At 38.7% G+C, this 27,939-nt stretch overlaps 1 protein-coding gene and 1 long non-coding RNA gene across 2 annotated transcripts in view; both read left to right on the top strand.

Annotated features, from left to right (window-relative positions):
- MMP2 (matrix metallopeptidase 2) overlaps positions 1 to 25,142 on the top strand; it is a 31,754-nt gene extending 6,612 nt beyond the window's left edge. Inside the window, exons 4-13 of the mRNA XM_015873862.1 lie at positions 2,073 to 2,201; positions 3,748 to 3,921; positions 9,430 to 9,603; positions 11,401 to 11,574; positions 12,410 to 12,565; positions 13,359 to 13,512; positions 18,162 to 18,298; positions 20,067 to 20,226; positions 22,714 to 22,823; positions 24,097 to 25,142. Of these exons, the coding sequence (XP_015729348.1) occupies positions 2,073 to 2,201; positions 3,748 to 3,921; positions 9,430 to 9,603; positions 11,401 to 11,574; positions 12,410 to 12,565; positions 13,359 to 13,512; positions 18,162 to 18,298; positions 20,067 to 20,226; positions 22,714 to 22,823; positions 24,097 to 24,200 (1,472 nt within the window). The 3' untranslated portion in view covers positions 24,201 to 25,142. The remainder of the gene's footprint in view (positions 1 to 2,072; positions 2,202 to 3,747; positions 3,922 to 9,429; positions 9,604 to 11,400; positions 11,575 to 12,409; positions 12,566 to 13,358; positions 13,513 to 18,161; positions 18,299 to 20,066; positions 20,227 to 22,713; positions 22,824 to 24,096) is intronic.
- On the top strand, positions 20,233 to 22,435 carry LOC116653971. The gene is made up of 2 exons (XR_004308665.1): positions 20,233 to 21,215; positions 21,341 to 22,435. It is a non-coding gene; the product is annotated as an uncharacterized LOC116653971 (long non-coding RNA).
- Positions 25,143 to 27,939: the final 2,797 nt, after the last annotated feature.

The following is a 27,939-nucleotide window of genomic DNA, read 5'->3' as shown; positions in this document are numbered from 1 at the left end:
CCTTTCATTAATCCTTCATGTTGGAATGACTTACCCTCAATAAGTAGACTCATGAGCCTTTCTGGCAAATCTTGTCCTGGCTTGCACTTGGCTCATGCAGGCTATGATCTAATTTCACTAAGATTTTTTTTCCTTATATACATACATACATATATATATACATACATATATATGTATATATGTTTGAGAGAAAAAAATACTTGTATCTATATTCTATATTTATCTATGCAAGAGAGAATCAATAGGAGTAACATTTTATTCTATAAATTTACAAACCAGAAATAGAAATGGTAAATACTGATATAGATCTTCAGATGCAAGATGGCTTCTTGCAACACAAGACAATGTAATGCCACCATCACCTTCATTTATACTTCCATGCCTGCTTTTCCAGTGGTAGTGGCAGAGGTCCTAATGTATGGAGGGGCCTTAAAAATGGATTTGAGACTTTCAATTTATCTCCTCAACTGCTCTCCGTTCTTTAGCATAGCAGACGAGAGGCTTTCAACACATTCTTTGGTCTTGAAGAATTTCTAAGTATGGCTTTTGAGCTGAATTCTGGTTTTAGTCCTGCTGACGATAAGCAACTTGATTCATTTCAGTTGCGCATGCCTTCTCAATTAATTTTGGTTTCCTCTAAGAGAACACAATTTTCAGTGTATACCTGGAGTGTTTTAATTTCTTACAGTCCAAGAATTTTTAATACTAATGAAGACATTTCTGATGCCAGTTACTTGGGAGGTAGACTTTGGAAGTGAAGCAAACAGTTTAAAGAATAACTGAGCTCTTTGTAAAAGCCTTAATTTCAAGTTGGATTTCTTTGCTTTAGCTACTGATGAGTTGACTTCAAAAGCCTCAGAGATTCTGTATAGAACCCAAAGCTTCAGATCCTCATCCAGACTGGCCTGGTTCACAAGACAAGCCTTACAAAAGCAGAAGTGTTCCTGCTGACTTTAGTACTTGCAGATCACACTCAGCTCAGAAATAGTGGGAGAATTTTTCCCACATTCATTCATTCTTATCACCCTGTTGCCTATAAGTTCACAGGAGTTGGGACATCCACAAAGTTGTTCATTTTTCAGCTTCTCTTAAGCAGAGAATGGGAGTAAAGCTTCTAAATTCATGTCAAACTCTTGCTCCCTGAACAACTGACACACTAGCCTGCTGGAATGAATGAACTGAACTAGTATTAAGAGTCTGACAGCAGCAAGAAATCAGTGCAACAGAGCAGAGATTCAGGCCTGTGTATTGAGGGTTTCTGTTAAATGGAAAGACATCAGACTGAAAAGCTTGAAATGATGCAACTGGAGATGCTGGCAGCCAGCTTTGCTGCACAGGTCAGTGTGGTGGGAAAGCTATGAATACCAGAGTTATGCCCTTGCCAGCCTCCCTTACCCACACACAGTGTACTTCCAAGAAAAGCCTACAGTGCAATAACAGGAGAGCTACTTAAAGTGCTGTTGCCCCGTGAGCAGCCTGCATCTCAGAGTGGTTGATGTGGAGAAGGGATAGGCTCATTCACAGGACTCCAGGCATTGAATAAGAGCTAGCTTTCCAGAGATTCTCTACTGAGAAGCACTCAGATGATTTGCTTTCCCAGTATCCTATGCAATCTGAGGTGTAACAGACAAAAGAATCCTGCAAAAAAAGAAATCTACCTTTACTTTCAAAACTGTTTTGGACTGATGCAAATTCTCTGAAAAACATCTCTCATTTGCAATGTTTATTTCACAGCTCCTGCTAGTCTCCATTGAGAAATAACAGCATGTATGCAGTCATACATCCAGTGTACAACATTTCACTGCTCTTCAAAGTCTGATTTGCTTTCACAACACTTTTGGTATATAAAATAACATGCTGTCACAACTGCAAGACTGTTACTTGAAGATCTTTGTAAGAATTGACTTTCTCTTTTCCATTTCAGTCTTGCCAGCCAGCCCAGCCCATACCACTCACTAGAATATCTGTCACTGTCTTGGATGAGAAAGTGTATTTAATCATCATAATTCATGTGTCTATTCTGACAGCTAAGGTCATTAGAAACTGCTTTTTTTGTCTGATTTCTCCTGTAGAACATGGTGATGGCTATCCATTTGATGGCAAAGACGGTCTCCTGGCTCACGCCTTTGCACCAGGGCCAGGAATTGGAGGAGACTCCCATTTTGATGATGATGAACTGTGGACTCTTGGAGAAGGGCAAGGTACCAAACTTTTTAATGTTTCAGAACATATGGTCTGCTAACTGCTTCAGGATGTTGCTTCAGGAACTGCACTAAATGTTTTCATTGACATGTCAGTAGGTTTTAGGGGAAAATATTACTACAAATGAAAATAAGTTCAAACAATTTTAATTGTTCTCAACAAAATGTTTGTGTAATTCCTAAATGTTTTGTGGAATTTCCATTCCTGTTCCTCTACCATTACCCCTTGAAAAACTGAACTAACAAGTCTGACACCTCAGAGCCTTGCTGAAGGGTGGGAGAAGTACAGAGCTGTGACTGATTTCGAATGCTTCAGTTCTCAGGTGTCCAAGATGCAATATTACTACTAAGAAGTTGTGTTGGGTGCTTTTCTACTGTCATTCTCTTTTAACAGGACCTAAGCTATGATTCCAGTCTTTAAAAACTGAATCATCCACCTGAATTAGAATTTAGGTACTGATCCGTCAAAAACAAATGAAACATAAACTCCCATGTAAATAGTGGGTTAATAACAACTTTTACTGCCTAGTAAAGATTTGTGATCTTTATAAGGAAGCAACCAAAAATACTACTGGGTGACCTTAGAAAAGAAAGACCAAGCAATAGCAGCGTGGAACATGTTTTATCTGCTTAAGCTTCACCACAATCATACATTACTAACTATACTTCTTTCACTGTAGAATAAATGGGAAAACTAGGAATAAGAATACAAACTTATGTTAGCTTTTCATTTCAAAATCTAATTCCCTCAGCTGTCCTCCCAGTCAAAGGAAATAATTAAACTTCAATATCAAAATAGCCAAAACCCTTCACTTTGGCTTTATTTTATCTCTGGCACAAGCACTGACGTGTAGCTGTATAACTGGTAAGCATCCCTGCCCAAGAGCAACAACAGTGAACAGGAGGAAACTGTTTTCCATATGTGTAGATATCCTACACAAGCATCCTATTACTCACTGCCATTCAAAGAAATACTATGGATACGCAAGTTGTTTGTACAGAAGCGTGTCTCAGAGCACCAGTACTGCAGACTTAAGGGAAGTGTTTACGTGTGACAAATATAAATAAAACCCAGGATCAGTGTGTGCCTGCATTACCACCAAATCGCTCAGTGCAGCAGCAGATCTCATTCAGTCAAACTGCAAATACCAAAGTCATTTATGAGGCATGAAGTATGCTGAATCTGATGCTCAACATGAACATGCTGCCTGGAAACTTTCAAAATATACTGAACATTTTACACCACATTACCAAAGAAACTCAATTACTAAACATATTAACAGCATGTATATAAGTTTGCATTGCCAAAGTAACAACACATTTATTTTTCTGGGCTGATTTTAAGGACTGTTCAATTCTAACACTTCACCATGAGTAATATCTATGTAATTCTTTCAAAATTACCAGTTATTACTTCAGCTATGACCACCTTGCCAATAGAGAGACCAATAACATATAGAATTTCAAAGTAGAAATCCACACTACATTTACACCAATATCCTCCAGTCAGTGACTCATTTCAGCATTGCATCTGTTCTCTTTGCAGTGGTTAGAGTAAAGTATGGAAATGCAGATGGTGAATACTGCAAATTTCCCTTCTGGTTCAATGGGAAGGAATACAACAGCTGCACAGATGCAGGACGTAATGATGGATTCCTCTGGTGTTCCACAACCCAAGACTTTGATGCAGATGGCAAATATGGCTTTTGCCCCCATGAGTGTAAGTAAAAAATTGTTTCTAGTGTTTTTCCTCCTCCTAGACTGTTCCCTTACTTGATTAATCTATCCATTCTCCTTGTACTTTTTTTCACTTCCCTTCTGGTAGATTCAGATCTATTGGTCTTTATGTCTAATGTCTCCACTGTAACTAAGCAGAATCCATTGGTGTAGAAGAGTATGTAGTTGATAATGACCCAGGCCAATTCCTTTCTCTAAAAACAAGAACATACTGAAAATACACCTGAAGTAATGCAGGCTCCATTTGTACATCAAAGATACAAAGGATCAGTCTCACAATCCAGGAACAAACTACATGTTAACATAAGGAGAAGGTCAAATTCAGAGAAGGAGTGCAGTAAACGACAGAAATCTCTCCCTAAATTACAGAACATCTCCTTCAAGAGCAGCAACTGCTCAAGTCTGGCAGTTAGGGATGAAGCCCATTAAGGCAAATTTCTAACCTCACATATCAATTTACTTATTTTAGCAACTGGTAGCTCTTTGTATCATGTTGTCATGCTGCCATTACTTTTTCTACAATACACATTGCATGACTATGATATTTATAATGAAATTACCTGACAGCTTGATCCCCAGTAAACACTGGGAATGCAATCGTGTTCTTGAAATTCTTGATTAATCTACTGGATACAAGATTTCAGACAATTCATTCCTGTACAAGTGTTAATTTGATCTCCCCTATATCACACAGCAGGGAAACTTCAGAGAGGCAATTGAGTATAACTAGCTGCAGCCTTCATAAATCAATGCCATAAGAGAAAAGGACAGAGAAAATAAGGAGCTTTTAACCACTCGCTTTGTTCCAGTACTGCAGTTTCCCATGCTCATTTTTGCCCTTCGTACATAACCAATTGCTGTCAACTTTTGGGAGCAGGCAGTGTTTCATCATTCCTGTTACCTGACATCTGAGCAGTGAGCACACATCACCACTATAACTGTTACTGCTGTGACACAGCAAATAATGGCAGCTATGAAAGAGAGCAAAACAGAAAATATTGGAACTTTTGCTGGACGGATGATAATCCAGCTTGGAACAACAGCACTAAGTTTATTTTCAAGACTGTACACTTTCCAATAGAAGATAATATTTCTTTAGAAGCAAGCTAACAGCTGTCAGAGAAAATCTGTTGCAGAATATAAACAGTCCTTTAGCATTCATTAAAAAAAAGTATGCTTTTCTCTCCAAAAACCTAATTGCCCATTCTATACCATATCTAGAGCTGGGATCTACCATGGTGACAACTATTTGTATGGGCATAGCAGATGAAGAAAAAAGAACATGAACGTTTAACACATTTCAGTTAATGAAGAGATATTACAATTAGCTGCATTCCTTTCAGAACTAGCCTCTTCATTTACTTCAGTAAATGGCACGTGCACACATGTACAGAACTGCACAATCAAATCCCTTCCTCAAACTCTGCTTTTTGCTCTTTTACTCTTTCTCTCCCCACCCTCCCTCAAATCTCCCCTCTCATAGGTTAATCCTTCCAGCTGGAAAAGAGCAGAATTGGGTTTATTTTTCTTAAGATAGCTCAGATGCTCAGAGACTGTTTGAATTAGGCCTATATTACAGGAAGCTGGTCAAACAGACATCTGCACACCATGACCAATACCTTTGTAAAATGCAAAAACCATACAAGACAGAAAATGGGAGCAGTGAAGCACTCTCAGTAGGAGTTGGTTCTGCAATTTGGTGTTCCTGGAAATGCTTGTATCAAGGTTTCTGAAACGGAACAGAACGATTTCAACCTTTTGTTTCTGATGTAATTGTTTCGCAAGATCCTTGAGCAGTTCTGCACAGATGTTTCTTATTAAATTCAGAGCAGCATTGTTTACTCATTATTCCGAGACTCCATTTGCTAAACCCTGCTAATAAATTCAGATAGAGGATTTACATCATACAGCTTATGTTGGAGTCAATATTCCTAATTGTTGGTGTTTGTTTCTGTCTTTTAATTCACCAAAGTTAGGTTCAATTCACCTCAGTATGGCACAGTGCTCATTTGGAAACATCTGCCTTAAAGCTGTAGTATTGCACTAGGCCTTTCTAAAGTACATCTCAGATCTGTACCCTCATTTGTAGGCTAAGAGATCATTTTTAAAGGAAAGTAAGGGAAAGCAGAAAGTTGTCTATGTACTGCACTCATGTTATACAACTGTGTAAAACCTCTCCTTTACCTTATGGGATCAAGGGATGTTAAATCACTCTCTCTACCAAAGTCCACTTACACTACAGGGAGTTAAGACTCCAAATCTTGGCCCTCCGACACCTAACATTACTGCTATCTGTCTTACTCCAGAGCTTTGTACACCAATGAAATACACGTATGCTAACCAGATGGTCACATCACAGTTTGTCGGCTTGAGGTTTAAGTCAATGGGGTTCTCCCAGTTATGCCATCTTTAATATCAAGATCTTGATTCAAGGCAGCAGGTTGTATCAGACCAACTTAGAAAACTGGACAATGTCCTGAATAGGAAAAACAGGAAAAAAAAAACAGGTTTCCTCTGCAACTCCTACAGGCCAAATACTTCTTGCACCAGTCACACTGTAGGCTGTCACTGCAGCTTGACTGCTTTCTCAGGCTGCATCCTCATCTCCTGTAGCTGCAGCCACCTCCACCTTGGGCCTGTGCCACATGGTTTTAGCAGCCTTCCAGCCTGAGGTTTCCTAACATCACCAGTGGCTGATTTTTCTGGGAAGAACTAACAGCACATTGCAGCTCACAGATCAGTTATGTCCAGCTTAAATCTACTGCTGCAGCTGTAGAACTTTACAAATTTTAAACTGTTGAATTTACTATGATGCAGAACAAGAGACAGGCCCTTTTAAGATCTTACAATCCACTAACGTCCTTACTAGTTTGTTCTGGGGAAACTAGTCCCTTTACTTTTCATTCACATCCAAGCAAAGACTTTTCTAGTAATTGTTGGGGATGGAGGGAGGGAATCCTTGAAAACTTAAAGCTCTGATGTTGCCATCACATGATGTTATATCAAACAAAATGAAAAACTCTTCTGACTGTGACTCAGAAGCACTCCAAGGAACGCTGTACAAGACTGACTTTATTTATGTTTTCTGCAACTAAGCCATGCTTTAACTGTTTTTTTAAATAATAATAATAAAAGCTATTAAATAAGAATTTGCCAGATCTAGTTTTGGAAGCAGCCCATGTGGTAAATGAGTCATCTCAAAAACTTAGCTTAATTTTGCTTTCCAAATCTATCTTTTAAAAAATAAAAAGGATTTCTCCAATCAGGGCAGACGTAGTCCTAGTTAATATGTTTCCTATTTACTGCAGAATATTAAAAAAATACAAACATTCACAGTTTGCTCTTTTGGGGAGGCACAGTGTATGTCGTCATTACATCAATGAGCACCTTTTGCCTAGAGATAAGAACTCTGTGGCTGCCTCCATGTCAAAGATGCAGAAGGACCTGGAGAAAAGCTTGGCAAGATCTTCTGATCTGAAGTTCAGAACACCCTCCTACGTGAGCCAGGCCTGAAAGATCCAAGTCCTCTCTGTACTGGGACAGGAACTTACTTCAGTAATTGTTCATACCCTTGATCCTGTGGCCAATTGCTGATTTAAGTGGAAAAAGCAAAATGAATCATTTGTGTCACAATATCCCATCATCAGAACCCTTCTCAGCTGCCCTTCTGCCAGGAAAAAAAAAATATTGGCTTTTTATTTATTCCTACTCTAAAAGGTAACGCTTGCTGATAAACACTATCTCTTCCCAGCTGCATATCAGACTAAGCAAAGACATAAACCCTCAAAACCCACACAAAAACACTGAAGCTACAAGAGCTATCTGGTCATCAGAAATGATAGCAACAAAGTTGTAAACAACTTGGTAAGCCTTCCTGCATAATGTTTGGGATTTAGCTTTGGATTTATAGCGGGGGAAGAGGAGAAAGATGTCCTCCTGGTGATCTTAAGGAGGTCAAATCATGCATTCTTCACAATGGCAATTCACACAGCTCGTGGAATCATAGAATGGCTTGTGTTGAAAGGGACCTCGAGGACCATCAAGCTCCAACCCCCCTGCTGCCAACCTTCACATTTAATACCAGACCAGGCTGCCCAGGGCCCCATCCAACCTGGCTCTGGACCCCTCCAGGGACAGGGCATCCATAGTCTCTCTGGGCAGCCTGTTCCAGCACCTTACCATTCTCAGAGTAAAGAACTTCCCCCAGTAGCCAACCTAAATATTCCCTCCTTTAACTTAAAACCATTTCCCCTTTTCCTTCTATTATCTACCCTTGTAAAGAGCTGACTTGCCTCCTGTTTATAGGCTCCCTTTAGGTACTGGAAGGCTGCAATGTGTTCACCTATCAGCATTCTCTTCTTCAGGCTGAATAAGCCCAGCTCCCTCAGCCTGTCTTCAAAGTTTCACTCTGAGGTGCCCTGCTTAAATCTCAATGAGAAACAGTATATGGCAGCTTGGAGGATGTTTAGGTCTCAGTTCAGTGCAAGTCTAGCCAAGCCTGTTGCCCTGAGGCACATGGCACTCACAGGGACAGTCATACCACTAAGGATTCCTGCCTATAGAGTGGCAGAGAAAAGACAGGCAGATTCAAATCTTGTGACTGCTCTGAGCCTTCTGTATTTTCATGCAGTTCAGCTTGGATGCAATTCCAGAAATTTTACTCAAATCCCAAAACAAGTCCCAGGACTTTTGACTTTGTTTAACCTACTCCATCTACATGAGAGACTTGCTGTTCTCACAGATGAGCCATGGGGACCTGTTTGTGTATGTGCACAGTTAACAAACAGTCCCAACAAAATCAGCCTGGGAGCACTGACAAAGCAAAAAGCAGGAGGAACTCCCAGCATTCAGATTTGTTGTCTTGCTTGTCTAGGGAGTGCTTGAGCACAGCTGTGTGGATGCTTGGAAATGAGAAGCAAAACCTAAGGGAAATGCCTTCAGGATATATTATTTAACTAACTCTACCACAAGCTAGAATCTTAAAGTATGAAGCTTAAACAAAAAGCTGTTAGGAAAACTGTCCAAGACTCTGTACAGAGTTGACCATCCTAGCTAACAATTCTGATGAATGTTAATCAGCAAAGCACTAAGGAATGTGAATCATTTATCAGAATGGTTTTTAGAAACATTGTTTGAAGAAGATACATTAAATGTTTTAGGTAATGGAAGGCTACAAAGGATTCATACAATATATGATTCATACAATATAACAATCCTCACCGCATTCCAACAGCTTAGTACAGTTTTCTTCATTCCCACTTTATCTGCAGTTATTCCTTTCTGTTCCTCATTTCCCCACTAGCGAGACTGTAACACATCCATCTCTCTTATCAAAGTATTTTTGGTGTAAAATAGAGGCTTTAAGTGAACACTGCACACAATGTGTACCTAATCAATGTCAAGACCTCAAACATCACCAGGGGCACAATATGATTTCTCATGGATTCAGAGCATTGTGTTTTAATATTTTCCTCTTCTGGTTTCCCAACAGCACTCTTTACAATGGGTGGCAATGGTGATGGACAGCCATGCAAGTTTCCCTTTAAATTTCAAGGCCAGTCCTATGACCAATGTACAACAGAAGGCAGGACAGATGGATACAGATGGTGTGGAACCACTGAAGACTACGATAGAGATAAGAAATATGGATTCTGCCCAGAAACTGGTATGAGGAACACAGTATGAATAACAGTATAATTTGTCATTGCTTTAAGTAACAAAAATATTTCTCACACCTTTACCAAAACCTACAGAAGTCACTAAGCCAGGTACAATTTCAGTATTGGTGGCCAAGGAAGTAACTGAAATGGAGCAATCTGTGTAAGGGATACTGTATGTGGCACACAGTACTACAGCAGATTTATCCAGGATATACAAAAGTCATTGAACCGTAGGACTAAATGTCTACCACTGCATGACAATTATGAGTAGATTACAATTTGCTAATGGTCCTGAAAGAGAAGATTCGGGACAGAATAGAGCATGAGCAAAATTTTAACTCCTGATTCTCAATAAGTAATATTTTAACATTTACATATGGGGAAAAATAAATCCTGTTTAGAACAGTAAGCTTGAACTAATGGATCTTTTTAGCAGATCAGGAGAACCGAGGGAAATGTTTTAAGCAGGAAAATAAATCCCTGCTTTCTCTACAATTTTTTTTTTCTTTTCTTTTTTTTTTTTAAACTTTTTTTTTTTTTTTTAAGCTTTTTTTAGCTTGGCATGTTTTCAATTTTAGGATACAGGCTACAGATACAATTACTGAGACTTAATGAGTAAGTAGTTGCAGTTCTAAAATCTCAGCCTGTTGCCAGAGGTGAAGCTGTGCTCACACACAATGGGCCATAAGCCTCTGTGCACAGCCAGCACAACTGCCAGCTGGGAGCACACAGGTGTACCCTGCTTTGCCAGTCTTGTGAAAATGCCCGACTCATCTGAAATATGGATTTGTATCAGTGTCTGGTTTCCTGATACTTCTGATATCTGGGTGCAACTTTTCAATTTTACCTTAGAAATGATTATAGAAGAAAAAATTAAAATTAAAGAAAGGGTCAAATTCTTTGTATCATCATACATAGTTAAGAAGTTAAAAATCTGAAGCATAGTTCAACAGCAAAAAGAAGCAATAGAATCCACAGCTCAACAAGTAGAAGAACCTGAAGCCAATCTCTTATGAGATTCTGGATCTGTGTATGACATATGTAATTGGAGGCTGTAAATACTAAAGAGTTTCCATTACTGAAACAATGAAATACATGTAAGATTAAGCTTTCCAGCTATTTATTTATATGTTATTACATATTGTCATATACTTCAGGGCTGTGAAATATTTTAGGGGAAATTTTTGCAAGTTTTTGTTTCAGTATTGTAAAAATAAAATAAACCACTCAATTAGAGAAAGTTTAAAACCACGTGCTTTCAAAATGCATCCTGCTGCCAACATAAAGCAATTCTTCAATCTATGAGATATGACGTTTTGACTTCTCCACCAGACTTTTTTTCATTGAAAGCTTATATTTCAGTGAAGACAACAAAGAACCAGGAGATACTCAATGGCCCTTTGACTTTTCTGACACTAAGCCTACTGTGGATCTTCCTTAGATACATTAATACAGGAAACACATTATCAAAATGACAACAAAATATATTTGCTATGCAACCTTCCTCCACAAAACATTGCTACCCATTTCTTTCTCAAAGCTGTACACAGAGGGCCAGCAATTCTTCCCATCAAAAGTAATGACATGTTCATAGCCATGGCAATAGCTAGACCTTTGCCTTCTTTCTGTGCCAGAGGATTTTCTTCCTTAATATTACTTTTAATCTTATTCTTGACATTGTTAAGAGTATTTCAGATTTTTTGCTCACTTTGCCTTTTTAATGTTTAGCTTCAGAAAATATTCATCTGATTAAGCTTACAAATGAGATTCCCTTATTACTGTTTCTCTACTGTTTTTCACAGCCATGTCAACAGTTGGTGGAAATTCAGAAGGAGCTCCTTGTGTATTCCCCTTCATCTTCCTTGGGAATAAATATGACTCCTGTACAAGTGCAGGTCGCAATGATGGCAAGCTGTGGTGTGCTTCTACCAGCAGCTATGATGATGACCGCAAGTGGGGCTTCTGTCCAGATCAAGGTAACACGGTGTCAGAGCACCAACCATGGTAACAACACAGTAGTTTTTCTTCCATGAGCAAATTTCCCATCAAATTTAATACGCACATGTACTATAGAATTTATCACATTACATAGGAATGAGACTTCAGTGCTAATCAAATCAGGAACAAACACTAAGTGTTAAAAATGAATCCATTTGGAACACATATTGCCAGACATGAAAGGAAAAGAAAGGGCACGGGGAGTTAGGAGAGCCCTGCTAAGTTTATATACTGAATACAAGTATTTAAAGTTTAATTAGTTAATAATTGATAAAATTAAATAATGTAAAAGCATTTTAGCTAGATTTGGATTTTTGATTATTTTCCTTTTTACTATATTTTAGAGACTGTTTGGACATAAGTGATAAAAAATGTTCCTACAACAGATTTTTAAAACCTAGTCTTTGGTACAACAGTGCTGGTTCAGGCTTTGTTTAGGGTCAGAGCTATTCAGACCTGTTTAACACTTCAATGATTTGAGATCTAGATGGCAAGTTCAATTCTTCTGTGCTTAAAAAATATCTATGACTTAATTTATTACACTTCCTTGTTTCACGTAAGTATTAAGACTGACTGTGTTCAAAATTATATGTGAGACTACAGCAACATCAGATAGAGGTTTCGCATTCTCTAATGAGATACCATTCTGGATCTGTGTATGACATATGTAATTGGAGGCTGTAAATACTAATTATTTTGCTTAGGATTGGGAAACTTTTGACAAATATCAATGAAATGAAACCGTAACTAACCTGCATGGTGGCTTTTTATTGAGATACAACGCAGATGATACTAACTTGCTGTGTTATCCAGGATACAGTCTCTTCTTGGTTGCTGCCCACGAATTTGGCCATGCTATGGGATTAGAGCACTCTGAGGACCCAGGAGCTCTCATGGCCCCGATCTACACCTACACCAAGAACTTCCGCCTTTCTCAGGATGACATTAAGGGGATCCAGGAGTTATATGGTAAAGTTGTCCCTCATTGGCAGAATTCATCAGAAATGTAAGGAGCACAGGTTGACCTTTGGGACTTTGAACCCGCAGTAGATGTCCTAACACACAATATCACAAATACCAGAAACATCCTGTTCCTTTCCCTAGTTGCTTCATGTTACTGCCAGGGGTTTTACTTTAAAGACACAACTTAAGGATGAGGAGCTATTAAATTTACTGCAAAAACAAGAGCCTCCAACCTCCTCCCCCCCTCCCCCGACAAATGACAAGCAAAGAGTATGTTATGAAACGCACATTTTGATTAGTGTTAGAGACACAAGGACCATACACAAATTGCTCATAATTCATCTTTATAATCTGTAAAATATTAGCACTAGTAAAAAGAAGAAAAGTCCATTCTGATGTCTCAGCTGAGTTGCAGAGAATTCTGAATAGAAGGACTTCAAAGTGCATTTCCCTTCATTCTACAAATCACTATAGTAAAAACTGTAATGTTAACATTCAAACCCAATGTAGTCAACCCTGCATCTTACACTTAAATAGACAGCTAAACACAACAGGCACAGCTAGGTGTGCTATCTCCAATGCTGTCACAGCAGATTCGGGCAGGACTGGAAGCTAAGGCCTTCTCAGCGGGACACAGCCACCCTTCCTTGTAAGACTTCATTAGAATTTTTTACTCTTCAAAACCTTTTTCAAAGATATTCCCTTGTATTAATTATGATTGGTTGTGATCTCCATTATGGATGCAGCACTACATTACAGCATAATAGAACACCCAGAATCCCTCTCTTTGCTCTTACAGATGTATCACCTGATGTGGAACCCGGACCAGGGCCAGGACCTGGGCCAGGACCACGTCCTACCCTTGGACCTGTCACTCCAGAGCTCTGCAAGCATGACATTGTATTTGATGGAGTAGCACAAATTCGAGGAGAAATATTTTTCTTCAAAGACAGGTAAGTGAGATAAATTGTATCCTGATGGGGCCTGAAGTATCAAGCCTGTTCACTGGAGTCTAGGAAATTACAATCAAATACAATCTGTTATTTCTTTTGTATGCCCAGAAATAGCAACATGTCCTAAGCAACTCCTAGGAGAAAAGAAATGGCACCTTCTCTTGTAATGGTTAGGTAACACAGCCTCCTGCACACTGCTGTCAGACCAGTGTTCACCAGGTCCTCACCTCACCAGTAAGTAGTGGTGCTTGGGGCTGTTACACCTTCCAGTGTGCAGGACTTCCCAGCCCACTGTGTAGTTTTACAGTGATTTTTAACTTTTGTCTTCCGTCTGCACTGGGAATGTTCATACCAAGATGTTATGACAGCTGGGCCAATACTAGTTATAACCAAAATCTGAGCAAAATGCAAGTAACCTCAAGAAAGAAATAACTTGTTCTCATGGTATCTTCAGCCCAATCATACAGACTGGAGAGCTAAAATTAACCTTGGTGTCTCTGCAGGCTTCTACAGAGCTGCAATCAGCTCTAAAGTGTCAAGTAGCTGGGAAATGTATCTCAACTTCTACATGTTTACACAAGTATCTGACTCCCCTCCCACATCTTAAGAGATTTACCAGTCCGTAATGTGAATCAAAAAATTAGCAATGGAAGAGATGCATTATGCCATCTATTACCTGCCAAAGAAGGATTCACTCCCTATAAAATATTTCCCAATGTTTCTACAAGGATAGTAATTCAGCACTGGAAATCCCATTACTTTCAGCTGAGTACAGTTCTGGAGGCACTATCCTTCCTTATTTCATTCCACATAATCTGCACTCCAGAGGAAAGATTCAAATCTGACTCTGGGAAAATTTCCAACCTGAACACATCTCAACAGAAGTACTCTATCCAGAACTGGTGACAAAAATCTCCAGTGCCTCCTCTATCACAGAGACAATGTCAAGCAAAACTTGAATGTAGGCATTACAATGGCCTGGTCCAAAGAGGATCTGTTTTTCTCCCATGTGCACAAAGACACAGCTATGGAAATCTCCCAGCAAATCTGTCCTTGAATGGTTTTATCTAGGTTTAGTTCAAAATCATTAAATACTAGTATTATGTGGCACACAGCTGCCATAATTACACATCAAAGACACTGATGATTACAACAGGCCGCATGAGTGCAAAGGCTCCAAAGCAGAAGACACAAGAGGCCTTTTTGGTCCAAAAGAACACATTCCTGATAAAACGAGGCAGCTGCACAGCTGCAGCTTCCACTGCCTTTGCCAGGCCCTGTATTACCCAGCTGCTCAGCAATGAAGAGCATCTCCTAAAGACTATGAGACTTGGCGTCACCATGCTTGAGATACTCTAAAGCTCTATTCTCCCTTCCATAAATCAAAGCCTGGTTTATCCATTCATCCTCAGTTGCTGTGAACATTCTTCCAAAGCAGCTGAAGATCTAGGACCATGTATTTTCAGCGTGTATGCCCAAATCAAACTTCATCTCCTAGCATATGTAAACACACAAGTATCCCAATCTGACATACTGAAACTCATTTTTTCTTTGCTCCTTGACAGATTGTCAACAAACCAAAAATAATCTTTATTGAATGCTTTAAGTTTCAGCAATGCAGAGGCTGTGATTATGTTATTATAACTAGGAACTTCTAATGTTCCCCATTTGGATTACAACTACTACAGGCAAAAAGGATTTGTTCAGTATGTCCAGGAGGCAGAGTGTAATACTGTTCCTCTGCCCCAAAAGGAGCAGGATCAGACCCCTTATAAGCCAATCATCTGTAATAGCTAGAAATAGCCCCTGCTTGGCCAAAAAATGGTCTCACTCTACCAACAGGCCAGCTTCACAGAAAGCCAGCTCTGGACCCTTCCTCCAGAAAACTGCAGAGCTGGCCTCAGCACTTTGGCCTAACAGGTTTGCCAAAAACAGCATTCCCCTCTGCTAGCATAATCAGAGCACTCAAGTATTCACCGCATCTCAGTGCTTTCAAAAAGAAAAACACATTCTCAAAGCAGTAAACATCCTTACAAGTTCCACAGTGTTCACAGCATCCTTACTGTCTTTGGCTCACCTGTGCGTGTTGGCTTTCAGCCACGACCTCCACCTCACTTCTGCTTTTGTGAAGCAGTAACCACACAGGGCTTGATCCAGCAAGGAACCATTTTAAATCAATTTCAAAATCAGCAGAGCAATTCACTGTTCTTTGTAATCTGAACAAAATAGAAGTATTCTGCATTCAGATCCAGTCGGTCAAAGAACTATGCAAATACAAGACAATCTGTTCATCTGCCTCAGTCCTTATCTAACATTCAGCAAAAGCAGACAATTGTTTAATTGTTTCGCTCTGGAACAGATTTGTCTGTCAGTCTTGCAGCTTTCAAAATACCAGGCAAGCAACACTATGATTCACTTTTGGAATTCAAGAAACAAAATGTCTATTTTGTTGTGTGACTTCTATGATTCATGAAAATGATTCCAGCTGTCACATTACATTGCCATAAGGAGCAAGTAGTAAAAAAGGAGGCCAGATCAGGCAAATTCTCTCAAAAAATAATCTTTCCTTTTCCTTCAAATCACATCTGAAACCAAATAAATAAATGGGAATACACAGGGAACCACTGAGCCTTTTACTGGATCAGTATTTTCAAAGCAACCAAAATGTTTGACTATGACCCAGCAATTTGGTCCCTCTATATAACTGCATATACTAGTAATATTACAAATTATAATGGCAAATATTATGCTAAAATATAATGTAAAACACCGAGCATAAAGTTGTATGAAATCTCTCTCTATATAATATTAAAATTTAGCCTGTTTAAACATTTCAACATTTTCAAAGAGAAATGACAAAGCCAAGTATTTCCACCATTTCCTCAATAAGAGGAGTAGTAAAAACACTTCTTACTCAATCAAGAAACAAAAGGAAATACAACTCCGGCAAAGATTCCCTTTCCAAGAGAAAACCTCACCATTTCAACAAGTCCCTCAAAATGTGTGCTTTAATAAAAGCTCCTGTATTCAAGTCTCCATTGGCTCTAAAAAGTTTGGAACTCATGCAAATAGAAATTATTAGTGCTGACTCAGCCATAAATCAGTTCCAAATTTGACTAAGAATCCTATAACCTGCATCTGTAAAGGAGCTACTTTTATGAATGCAGTGTTGGAAAGATTTTGTATATGGATCTCCATTTTATATCATATTAAATCTACTTTGCTGTCTAAAACAAGATAGACAAAATACATATTATCATTATCTTTTACTGTATTTTGAATGCACTTTAAAACTTCCCTAAGAGCAATTAGCTAAACACCTCATTTTTCTCCTCTTTCCTAAACAGAAGATTATGTGATATACTCATATATTTTTGTACACATTAAAAATATATTTGTGCTTGCAAAATGAGAGTGAATTAGCTTACCACTACATTAATTATTAGTACCATATGTCTGATTTAATGAATACATAATTTTAATGGAGTGAGAAAAAACAATGCGCTTTGCCAGTTGCCTTCATTTCAAACACCATCTTAATTCAGTACATGGCAACTAATTATACTTGCAAATGCATTTCAAAATGATTTATTTGTCCTAGCTAATACTGTTTGTTCACAGTCAAACGTCTGTTAATAAAAACACAGGAATTTATCATATGACATTAGAACTGTTTCTCCACGTTTTGGATTAAAACATATGAACAAATCACTCCCAGCTCCTATGTTTCTGAAAGGTTTGATTATTCTGGATAGTAAGGGGTAATGATAACTTATTCTCTGCAAAAAAATCATATGCCAGTAGCACCTTGATCTTCAGCAACATAATAATGGTGAAAGCTGCTTGACCTGAGAACATAATAGCGACAGGCTTGGTGCAAGAATGATTCCACTAGCCTGCTCATCCTTCATTTTATGACAATGGCAAAACTCCTATTTTGTGGAGGAAAAAAGTTGCTTGTTCTGTGGAGGAGGAAATAGCAGTGCCATTTTGAGTGCCATAGGCCCTCAGCACAAAGCTTTGCCATTTGAAGATAATTTCAGCTTTTTAAACTTTATGTCAAATGATGATTCTACTTACACATAAAATACCCAATAAATTATCCTTTGCATTTCTCTAATGAGCACTATTAGAGCTAGCAGTTTCCTTTACAACCAAGCTGACTTCCAAGCAGACTGATACACCGTTATTAAATTTGAACCTCTAGTCACTACAAGAGTAATTGCAAGAGCAATCCATGGAATACCCATCTCTGCTTCCGTCAAACGTTCATCCATCTGCTCTACACACAACAGCAGGAGAGCTCTAATAGTTTAAATGCTCTGTAAAGAGTTTATTTGTGTAATCAAAGCGCAGAACACATTTTGTTCTGATGCAAAAAGCAACATGAACTCAAAAGCAATCAGCATAAGCAATTTAATCTGCAGTTCAGCATGCAACTTCTTATGCATCTGTTTTAGCAGTAGATTTCTAAATGATTTGGTTTTGCAGTCACTGTAGGAAAACAATTATAAGTGTGTGCTGCTGCTAATGTGTATGTGTATGTACGTGTATACATGCACATGTGGCCTTTGCCAGAAATGATTAGAAACAGATGTGCTGGTGAATTAGTTCATTGTAAACCTCGTACTATTTTGTGTTCTGCTCAGATTCATGTGGAGGACTGTAAACCCACGAGGAAAACCCACAGGTCCTCTTCTTGTTGCTACATTCTGGCCTGATCTGCCAGAGAAAATTGATGCTGTCTACGAGTCCCCTCAGGATGAGAAGGCTATATTTTTTGCAGGTACTGTTTTTAGTTCTAAAATGTAATTATTCGTTTGCATAAATGCTGCACTCAAGCTCAGGTTCCTCTGAGTTGTAACTAGGTCAGGGAACAGCCTGCCTGAGAGTAAGCATAGCCAGTGGGTATGGGTGGCAGATGTCAAGTATCTCACATTGAGGACATTGCAACAAAGGCAGGATCTGAAAGGTTCTGAACAGCATACAGCCCCCATTACAGCAAAAGGGAGCCAGTACCACCCAGAAAGAAGCATTCAACAACAAGCAGGACTAAACAAGAGTTATTACCTAATATGCAAAGCAACCCAACATTTGTTCTTTCTGCTTCCTCTCATGATAAGCTATTGTCTCTGTGCATGTTACTTGGGAATATTACATCTTTTGTTCCCATGCCTCTCCTGCTCTTCTCCTTTGCCAAAGATTGACTTCTACTCTGGCATCCAAGGATCTGCCATGGTAGCTCACCAGCAAAGGAAAAGGGGCCATGCTCACTGCCTGCACCAGAGGGATGATTTTAGGCAGCGCTGCTCTGGCTATCTGGAGTCACACATATGGTTCAGCTGCACCAGCCAACTTAGCAGAGCAGGGAGGCTGTTTCCAACATGAAAAACTGAGCCAGCAAAAACTAGGCTCCAGTATCTACCAAAAACATGACTAAACATCTCCAATCATATAAAAACCACATGGCCCACGCTCCTGTACATTTTCTGTACAGGACGGAAAAGAGTAATGGTAATCTATTCCATATGTCTCAAAGGCTATTTCCTTTAGTTTACATGGGAGAAAAAAAGTTTTAGGATGTTTTATTTCAGCCAAGTCAAAACACTTCAGAAGTTGGTTATACTATACATAATCCTATTACATGTGCATCACTCTCCTTTTCTTTATATTTTCCAGAAAAAAAATATAACTAATCCACTTTAAATAAGAACTATTCAGACCATCAAGGACTGATGGTTTGAAAGTTGCCTGTAACTATTTGTGAGTGAGAACCACCCTTTCCTCCTGAATGGTGAAGTGGTAACTTCTCAGGAGCTCAAGTACTACATTTTACAGCTCTCTTGTATTAAATACTTTCCTTCCCACTATCTATACCACAAAATCCAGGAAATATTCTTTCATGAACAAGTCTTTCCATGGCTTTTAGTGAATCCCATTAGGTGTTTACTAAGTAAGTTACAAATCCATGCAAGGAATGTAGAAACAGACCTCTTCCACCACAGCGTATTTGGAGAGAAACTAGAAAGTGTCATATGACAAAGAAGACAACACAAATATGAATTCTGGGCAAAAACTCCCTGCTAACAGCTCAATAAAGTTGCTGAGGAAAACAAACTGAGAGACAAATTGCTGAATAAAACAAATAGAGGGCAAGCATGACCTCCTGCATTTGACCCACGTTGATCCATATCTGGTTTCAGACCACCTTTATCACACAGAGGATTACCAAATAGTAACTGTTTGCTATTAGTTTTACAATGCCTAAACTATACTTTTTGGCAATCTCTTTGGCTCAGAGCTCAGAAAAATGAAACAGACAAGAAATAGGAAACAAAAGCACATTGAAATGATATATTTTACTGAGAGGCAAAAGCAGAAATTGTGAACTCAGTATAGCTGGGCTCTAATTTAGTATATCACAGACAGAAAAATGCTAGAAAGACCAATAGTACAATTAGTACAATAAAAACTGCCACATCCAAGTATAAAAGGAGAAATATTTCTATATGCCTGATTAATAAGCAGTTTGTTTTTTTTTTTCCCTTTCTTAGGAAATGAGTACTGGGTTTATACAGCCAGCAATCTGGATAGAGGCTATCCAAAGAAACTCACCAGCCTGGGACTACCCCCTGACGTGCAGCGCGTCGATGCAGTCTTCAACTGGGGCAGAAACAAGAAGACATATATTTTCTCTGGAGACAGATACTGGAAGTAAGAGACATGGAAGAGGTGGTATGCTGTTAGACAAGCTCGTATCTCTAGTGTTGAATGCACATTCAGGTTTGGGAGGCGAGAATTAAACTCAGGGTTTTCATCGCTGGCTAACTCAAAATGCAGGCTGCTGGAACGGCACTGACAAAGGTGATGAGCAAGGATGGTAAGAGAGGATGTTGACCTGAAAGATATGGCCAAGAGAGCTTCCATACAGTAGCAGGACATTAGCATGTAATTGAGGTAACAGCTTCCAAGGGAAGAGGAGATTTGGGTGTCCATATCAGACTGCCCACCACTAACAACTCTTCCCTCCGAAGCCCTGAGTCTGAACTACTATCCCAGTCAGATCCAGGCTCTTAAGAGGAGCACGTTGGCTCTACTGACAGCTCAGAACTAGTGGGATAAAGCTCTGACAGGACTTCCTAAACACCGAGGTGATCACCAGTCATCTGAAGCTAAAAACCGGATTGCCTTTGAAATTCTTGCACTAAGCCAACAGGTTTCAAGGCACTCCATGCAAAAGAAACAACCATCTGTGACTAATAAAACATGCTGCAGATGACTGCAATCCCATTGGCAGTTGATGTACCAGTCACTAACACGTTTGTTTACTAAAAGAGTTGGCACTGAGGTGATCTGAACAAACAACAAAAAGTCTACCAGTACTTTGGGGAGAATCTAGGCTTCTATTTGTTTTGACCATCTTTGATATCTTTGTCACGTTTCCAGTACCTCACAGGGAAGTTTTGTCATAAGTAAGACCACAAATATCCACAAAAGTTTGTATATGTGTAGTTGGGGTAGGGTTCCTGTTCAAAAGACTGTTTAAGATGCAAAATATGATGTAACAATCAACTAAACTCATATGGCATTCTATTATCAAAAGAATTCTTAGACTGCGATGGAGACTAAACACCCAAATCAGTATGGAATCAAATTGTGTTTTTATAACCATCAACAATTTGACCAGAGGCTTTATGTTTTAGGTAAGTAAGGCTAGCAAGGGCCTATTCTTAAGGAAGGAAATCAGATGCATGGACTTGCCTAAGGTTATACAGCAACCTGTGGCAGAGCTGTGCATTGAACTACATTTATCTAAGTTCTTTTTCAGGGCAATTGGACTGTAATCAAGCTGGCCAGTAACCTGCTGCAAAAACACACTGTGCAGGAAAGATATCAGACAGATCAGGAAAGAAATGTCTCGAAAATGTGCAAAGATGAATGTACTTGGAATAAACATCCTAGATTGTGCCAGACAAAGTGTGTACTAAATGTATTTAATAGAATTTCAATATCTTAACCACTAGGAAGATGTGGCACAAAAGATAATTATAAAAAGCAGACACTTTGGTGCTTTGAGGAACTGGGTGCTGCCTATCAGAACAGGTGAGATGAGAACAGGAACATTAACTGCAGCTTTCACTGTCAGAGATCTCTTCCTGGAACAGGACTTCACTCTAGGAATGCAGCCATTAAGCAATGGGTTGAAAGTTGAATGTTGTCAATTTATGAGTGAAGTTGAAAAACAGAAATATCAACCGTGAAAAGATTCACCAGGACATAAGTCCCTTCCGAGACACAGTCTATATAAAAACATAAGAGAAATTAAAACTGAGTCCATTTTACATGAATATTGATTTCATATTATCAAATTGTATTACTGTCTTTTCTATGGCCTAATGGCTGGAGATTCCTGTAAGTAAATAGCACATCGTTTCACAGCTGCTCATTAATCATAATATTATGACAGAGCACTGGAACAGGTGGTGATTCCTACCAAAAGCTACAGACTATGAGTTAGCAAAACTGCTGGTCTGTACCAAACATCGGTTTGATTAACTGCACTCCGGGGCCCCCAAGTAATTCATCATTCCAGCCACAGGCTGTATTCCTATCAAAGTACCTTATCAACTGCAGTCACTGCAAAATTCATTTCTTAAGAAATAAGAACAATCTGAGGTGGTTTTTATCTGTTCAAAGATAAAAACAAAATATTTGAGGAAGAAAATACATCTAACAGACACGACAACATTTGAGTCTGTTTTATTTTATATGAGGACTCTGCCACAGAATTGAAATAGTTACATACCATAATACTCTCCTTGCTATTATCACACTTGTTTTAAATGGATTTTCTGGAAGCCTTCTCCTCTCCCTTCCTTCAGCCCTAAAATCCACATTAAAATCTAACCTTCATATGTCATCAGCTGCTTGAAAAGTTGCCTTCCCTAGAATTTGGAATTTTGAAGCTACACTGGTGAAAATGTTTTGCTAATCAACAGAACAGTGAGAACTGCGTTTCCAGAAGAGATTTCACAGGGTATAAAATGTATCAGGAATAAGAACAGTGAAATGGAAACAATGTTACAACCTCAGTTATCTTTTCTGTTTGATTTCTTCACACAATCACAGAATCCCCCAAAAATTAAGTTAAATTTTTACATTAAGTACAGATTTGTAATGTATGGGTATGATTCACTTCAGGTACAATGAAGAAAAGAAGAAAATGGAGCTTGCATCCCCAAAATTCATTGCGGATTCTTGGAATGGAGTTCCAGATAACCTCGATGCTGTCCTGGGTCTCACTGACAGTGGTAAGCTATAATCTAAGTCAGTAACTCTTTTATTTGTTCCCTGTGACACTTACTGAATACTTTAATTTCTTGTGGTCCATTAATGAGGGCCAAATTGCCATTCAGATTTGCAGGCTACTTGTTCAAACAAACTTATCTATATTTTTCCACTGAACATCAGTTGATAACTACACCCTACTCATCACAGCTTCAGCTTTTTGAAATGAAACATCTACAGAACACAACTTTTAGAATATTTGTATCCAAACAAACAATAATAGTTTCCCTACTATCTTTTTGCAGAGCTTATTTAATTTCAGTTTGCTTTGTATCAGTTACTTCCACTATACTGAGCACTGTGCAAATACTGACGAGAAACAGTCTTTAGTAGAATTTTACCCCTTTGCTTTCCTGCTGTTTTCTTAACAAAAGTAATAGCCATAATAAAGCCATATATGGCTCTTAAGGTGTCTTAACACATCTTAGTGTTTTCTATTTGTATGTTGTATTGGTCTAGAAACCTGCTACACAAATGTCAGGCTGTTACATAAATGAAAAAGAGTTACCCATGACAGATTCACTTTGAAAAACTAAAGAAAACCTGCATTTGAATCTGTGACAATTTCACATCAATTCTGGCATGGGGAAAATCAACTTGCTAAAGAACTCTTTATCTCACACAGCTGGGCAAAGCAAATTAGTGGCTTCTGCCATCCAGCATCTAAAGCATTAAGGATGCCTTAATGCCAAAGGCCATAATTAGGCCAGGTCCAGTTGCTTGAAAGCTTCCCAACTTCTTGACTACCCTTCAGGCATGCAGATACAGCAAAATTTCTGCATCATCTTCTTCTGGCACAGCCAGAACAAGAACTTGGTATTCCCTTGATCACAGGCACAAACAGGTGGTATTTTCCTCCCCACACTTCTCAATCTTAAATTATTCATTTATTTTACCCTAGCAACTGCAGCTGAGAGCTTGGCCCAGGGTTTCCCATGGCCTCTTATGTTGCTCAGTTAAGTGTAATTATCTGGAAACATTGCTAACGACTCAAAAGTCCCAGTTTGATTACAATTTCAACATCCATTTTGCCAGCAAACATTTCTGCCTGGAAAGTTCTGACTCACAGAATGGTTTTAATAAGAAACAACAAAATAAATCACATTTTTAGTGTGTGTAAATATTTCAGGAGCTCTCATAGTTCATTAAGATTTGTGAAATTAAACAAAAAAAGCCCTGATCAGAGATTTTGTGCTCTATAATTGACTGAGTCTATCATTCTGTTTACCTTCATAGGGTACACCTACTTTTTCAAAGACCAGTACTATCTACAAATGGAAGACAAGAGTTTGAAGATTGTTAAAATTGGCAAGATAAGTTCTGACTGGTTGGGTTGCTGAACTGTAGAATATATTAATAACCAAATATTTACTTTTTTTGTTATATACCTTATCTGTAATTAGAAATAGATATGAATGTCAATTTCTGGACCAGTCTGGTACTGGCACCTAAACATTAAGTACCAGTACTGTACACATCTGATAATTTAAAAGTGTTTGCCTCCTCAACATACAAAAGATGTTTACGTATATGTTCTGGTACAAGTTTTCAGTTTTTGTGCTAGTCATAGCAATGCTAGTAACAGAACACGCACGGTTCTATATTTCCTTGGTGCTTGAAGAAAGCATTGAAATCATTGGAGACTGGATCAGGCCCCTGTGTTTTATACATCTCAAATAGCCTCAAGTAAGTTGTACCAGCAGTGCACTTTGATTTTTTTAATTTTTTTGTTTTTTTTTTTAAATACAGCTCTTTTATAAATAGATGGTTTGTCTTAATGTTTTTAACCCTCTTGCGAGTTTGATCATTATTCCATTTATTTACATTATGATACAGAAAGACTGTCAAAGGCACAGGTTGCCTCGGGATTTGATTTGTATTGATGCATGATGGAATCATGGCAAGAAACTGTATTAAAGTATTGTTTTAAAGTACTTTCTATTTTAAAACCTTAGTTCAATTTAGCAATTTGCTTCCTGCACTTTGTTACTACTCTATAACTTGTCTATACAGACAGAATGACTCAGATTTTAAGTCAATGCATTATACACAGAAGTCAAGTATTACTGTTTACCTTGTTTTATTTTTCTGTTCTTTAGAATATTGAGTTTTTGTTTGGTTAGGCTTCCTGCTTATGCATTGGGCAACAGAAGGTGTTCTTTTCACATTTGATGAAATGTTTCTCATTAAAAAAAATAATAATAATTAAAAAAAAAATCCAGAAAACAATGTCCCAAACATGAAATGCCAATGATACAAATAAAATTGAATTACACTGTCAACACTTCTAGTGGCTGTGCTTCCTTGTATCATTTGGAATTAGAAATGAATATACCTGTGAAATACCTGTTGAGGGATGGTCAGTATTATTCCAGGGTATAACTGTGTACCAGATTTAGTCAGAAATCTGGGTTAACTTTTCTATCACTTCTATAATAGAACTGCAGCAACTTGCATTAAAGAGATGTTGCACCTCATGCTCTTACAGAGGCCACTGCCTTTTCAGAACAGTTTACAGCCTATTATCCACACTTTTCCTTTCTTATTAGCAGGCTATCCCACTACAATGTAGAAAGATACAATCAGAATACAAATTGTATACATAACTTACAGTGAACAAAAATTTGAGAAACAGAAATTTAAAACTTTACTCCTGCACATGGACCAAATACTGTTTGGCCAAGGAGCTTATTTAGCTTCATGAAAGTACTTAAATGTACTTCATGCAGCTAAGGGCTGCATCATGCATGTGGTCAACTCAGATCGTTCTCAACATGTCTCTCACTGAGTTCACAGCTCATAAAACTGGATAGTAATCAGCTAATACTTGAACCAATAATCAGCTGATATCTGATGTCTTCTTCACACTCAGTGGGGTATTTCTGTTGTTTTGTGGGTGGGTTTTATTCTGCTTTTTGGAAGGGGTTTGTTTCTTCTTCTTGTTGGTTGTTTTTTGTTGTTTGTTTTGGGAGGAGGAGGTGGTTCCAACAGTATTGTGAGAATACTGCTTCTGAAATGGCTACATTTGCCAAATAATCTGCACTGCATGTTATCCAGACATAAATCTACTTACAGAGAACTATCACGAGGATGAAGCAGTGCTATTTTCACCTATGCCAAATGCAAAGATGGCTATCTCCTGAGAATCCTTGCTCTCTGCAGCAGTCACTGCCTTCTCAATTAGTCCTGCACCAAAGTCAACAGCTTTTTGCCCTTGAGCTGAAGGAAATTTTCTACCAGTTACTCGCAGGACAGGCTCCGGGCACTCAGTAGCACAGCTCCAGTCCAGGGCAGTGGTTTAGTAACCGCTCTGTCATAACGCATAAAAGGCAGCCAATGCTTCAATGAAATACCACCATTTAAATGCCAGTCTGAACTAAGAATCACACCTAACATTTTGTATCTCACTAACACTGTTTTTGTTTAAAATGCATTTTCTTCCTGCTGTTTTCTCAAGATTTAACCAGGAAACGGTTACCTAAAAATTTAAGCAGTTAACAGAAGGTGCTGTTCTGTAAACCAGGAGAACATAAATCCTTTGGGTTGATTTCAGACAAATTATTTCTACTTACAAACATAAACATGCATGTTTTTGGCAGCAGAGAGAATGAACAAACATCCTTCTGAGCTTGGAAGAGGCTAAGCCAACAAATGACTGGGCACTGGGCACTGTGTCATCTTCTGCACAGTCTGCAGCAAGGTGTTCTTCCTCGGACTGCTGGAGATAACAACCAAAAATTCAAGATTTCAAGACTCGGGAGTTTATTTGTCCATAGACACAACAGCTGAGTGTGCAAGCATTCAACAGGTCACAACAGCTTCTACAGCAGCCTAATGAACACTAGGAAAGCTTTATCTTCGTTGCCTGCTGATAGAACCTCTGGACCATCCTTTCACCTCTTTTTTGCAAATGCCCAGATTCCTGTTACTCTTCTAACACTTCAGCCAACTTACCCATGGCCATGCTCAGACTGACAACCAACAAATCACTCTGAAAAAGATACAATTGAAAGATTGCACATCACAATAGTCCCACGTTTCCTTTGCTAACCCTGCTGCAGACTGCACAATGAACTGGAAGACGACAAAACAGAAATCTCATGAGCTTTCTGCTCTCTATTATTGCCCAGTACTTTCCTCTAGGTCTTCTCAGAATTACTCCTGAGTGACTAACTCACTTGGCAGTTAAAATCTTCAGAATCCTGCCAAAATAAACTTAAAAAATTAAGAGGATAATTGTTTTAATCTGTATTAGCCTGGAGCTTGGCAGCATGTTCCTGGAGTTATTTGGAGGTGGTCTCCCATTCTAACAGACAGGAATTCACAATTATTTTGGGAGTTTGTAAACACTGCTTTAAACATGGACTGTCCCACAGCCTTATTCTGTCTTCCTCATGCCCATCACAACCACCATGACACTACTGCCAAAAGGGCTAAAGCTTGAAAGCAGCTCTGCATTCTGTATTTGGAGACTAGACAACAATAAAGAGTGGGTGTCTCTACTGCAACAAGTTCTCGCTCTCTGCCAGCCAAGGAATTAGGAAATTCAACCACAGGTTTTCCACCCACTGTCACATCTCTGTTAAGTCACAGAGACGTTATTTCTCCCATGGTTGAATTTGTAAGAGATGATTCTGGCCACTGCCTCCCTCCACTGTTCTCCTTTCTAAGTTCTTCATTTGTCCTACATTGAATCTCAACACAGTAGAGCCCACTGGCCAAGCCAAAGTAATTTACAGGGAGGCTCAGTTTGCTTTCTCACTGTGGTCAATATGCTGACCATTAAAAATCTTCTAAAGAAAGAGGGTGATTTCTCACTATTTAAGGACTAAACAAGGCTCATTAAATTCTCCCATCTTGCATTTTCATGGGTTGTTGTTTTATGTTTTTTTCCCCATTACAAAACATGCCCTTTTCAAGACCACTGATAATTCTCCATAACAGCTTAAAAATATGAAATAGGACAGCCTACCTTCTGCTGATTCCCCTATGGTCAATTAGGTTTGTTTTCATGTCCTTTTAAAAACCCCATTGCTACTCTGTATCACTCTTTTCCTTCCTGAATAATTATTCAGGAAA

The sequence above is a fragment of the Coturnix japonica genome, chromosome 11, assembly GCF_001577835.2.
Source record: "Coturnix japonica isolate 7356 chromosome 11, Coturnix japonica 2.1, whole genome shotgun sequence".
Lineage (NCBI taxonomy): Eukaryota > Metazoa > Chordata > Aves > Galliformes > Phasianidae > Coturnix > Coturnix japonica.
The sequence above is the reverse complement of the archived record's forward strand: the minus strand, read 5'-3'. Positions and strand labels throughout refer to the sequence as shown.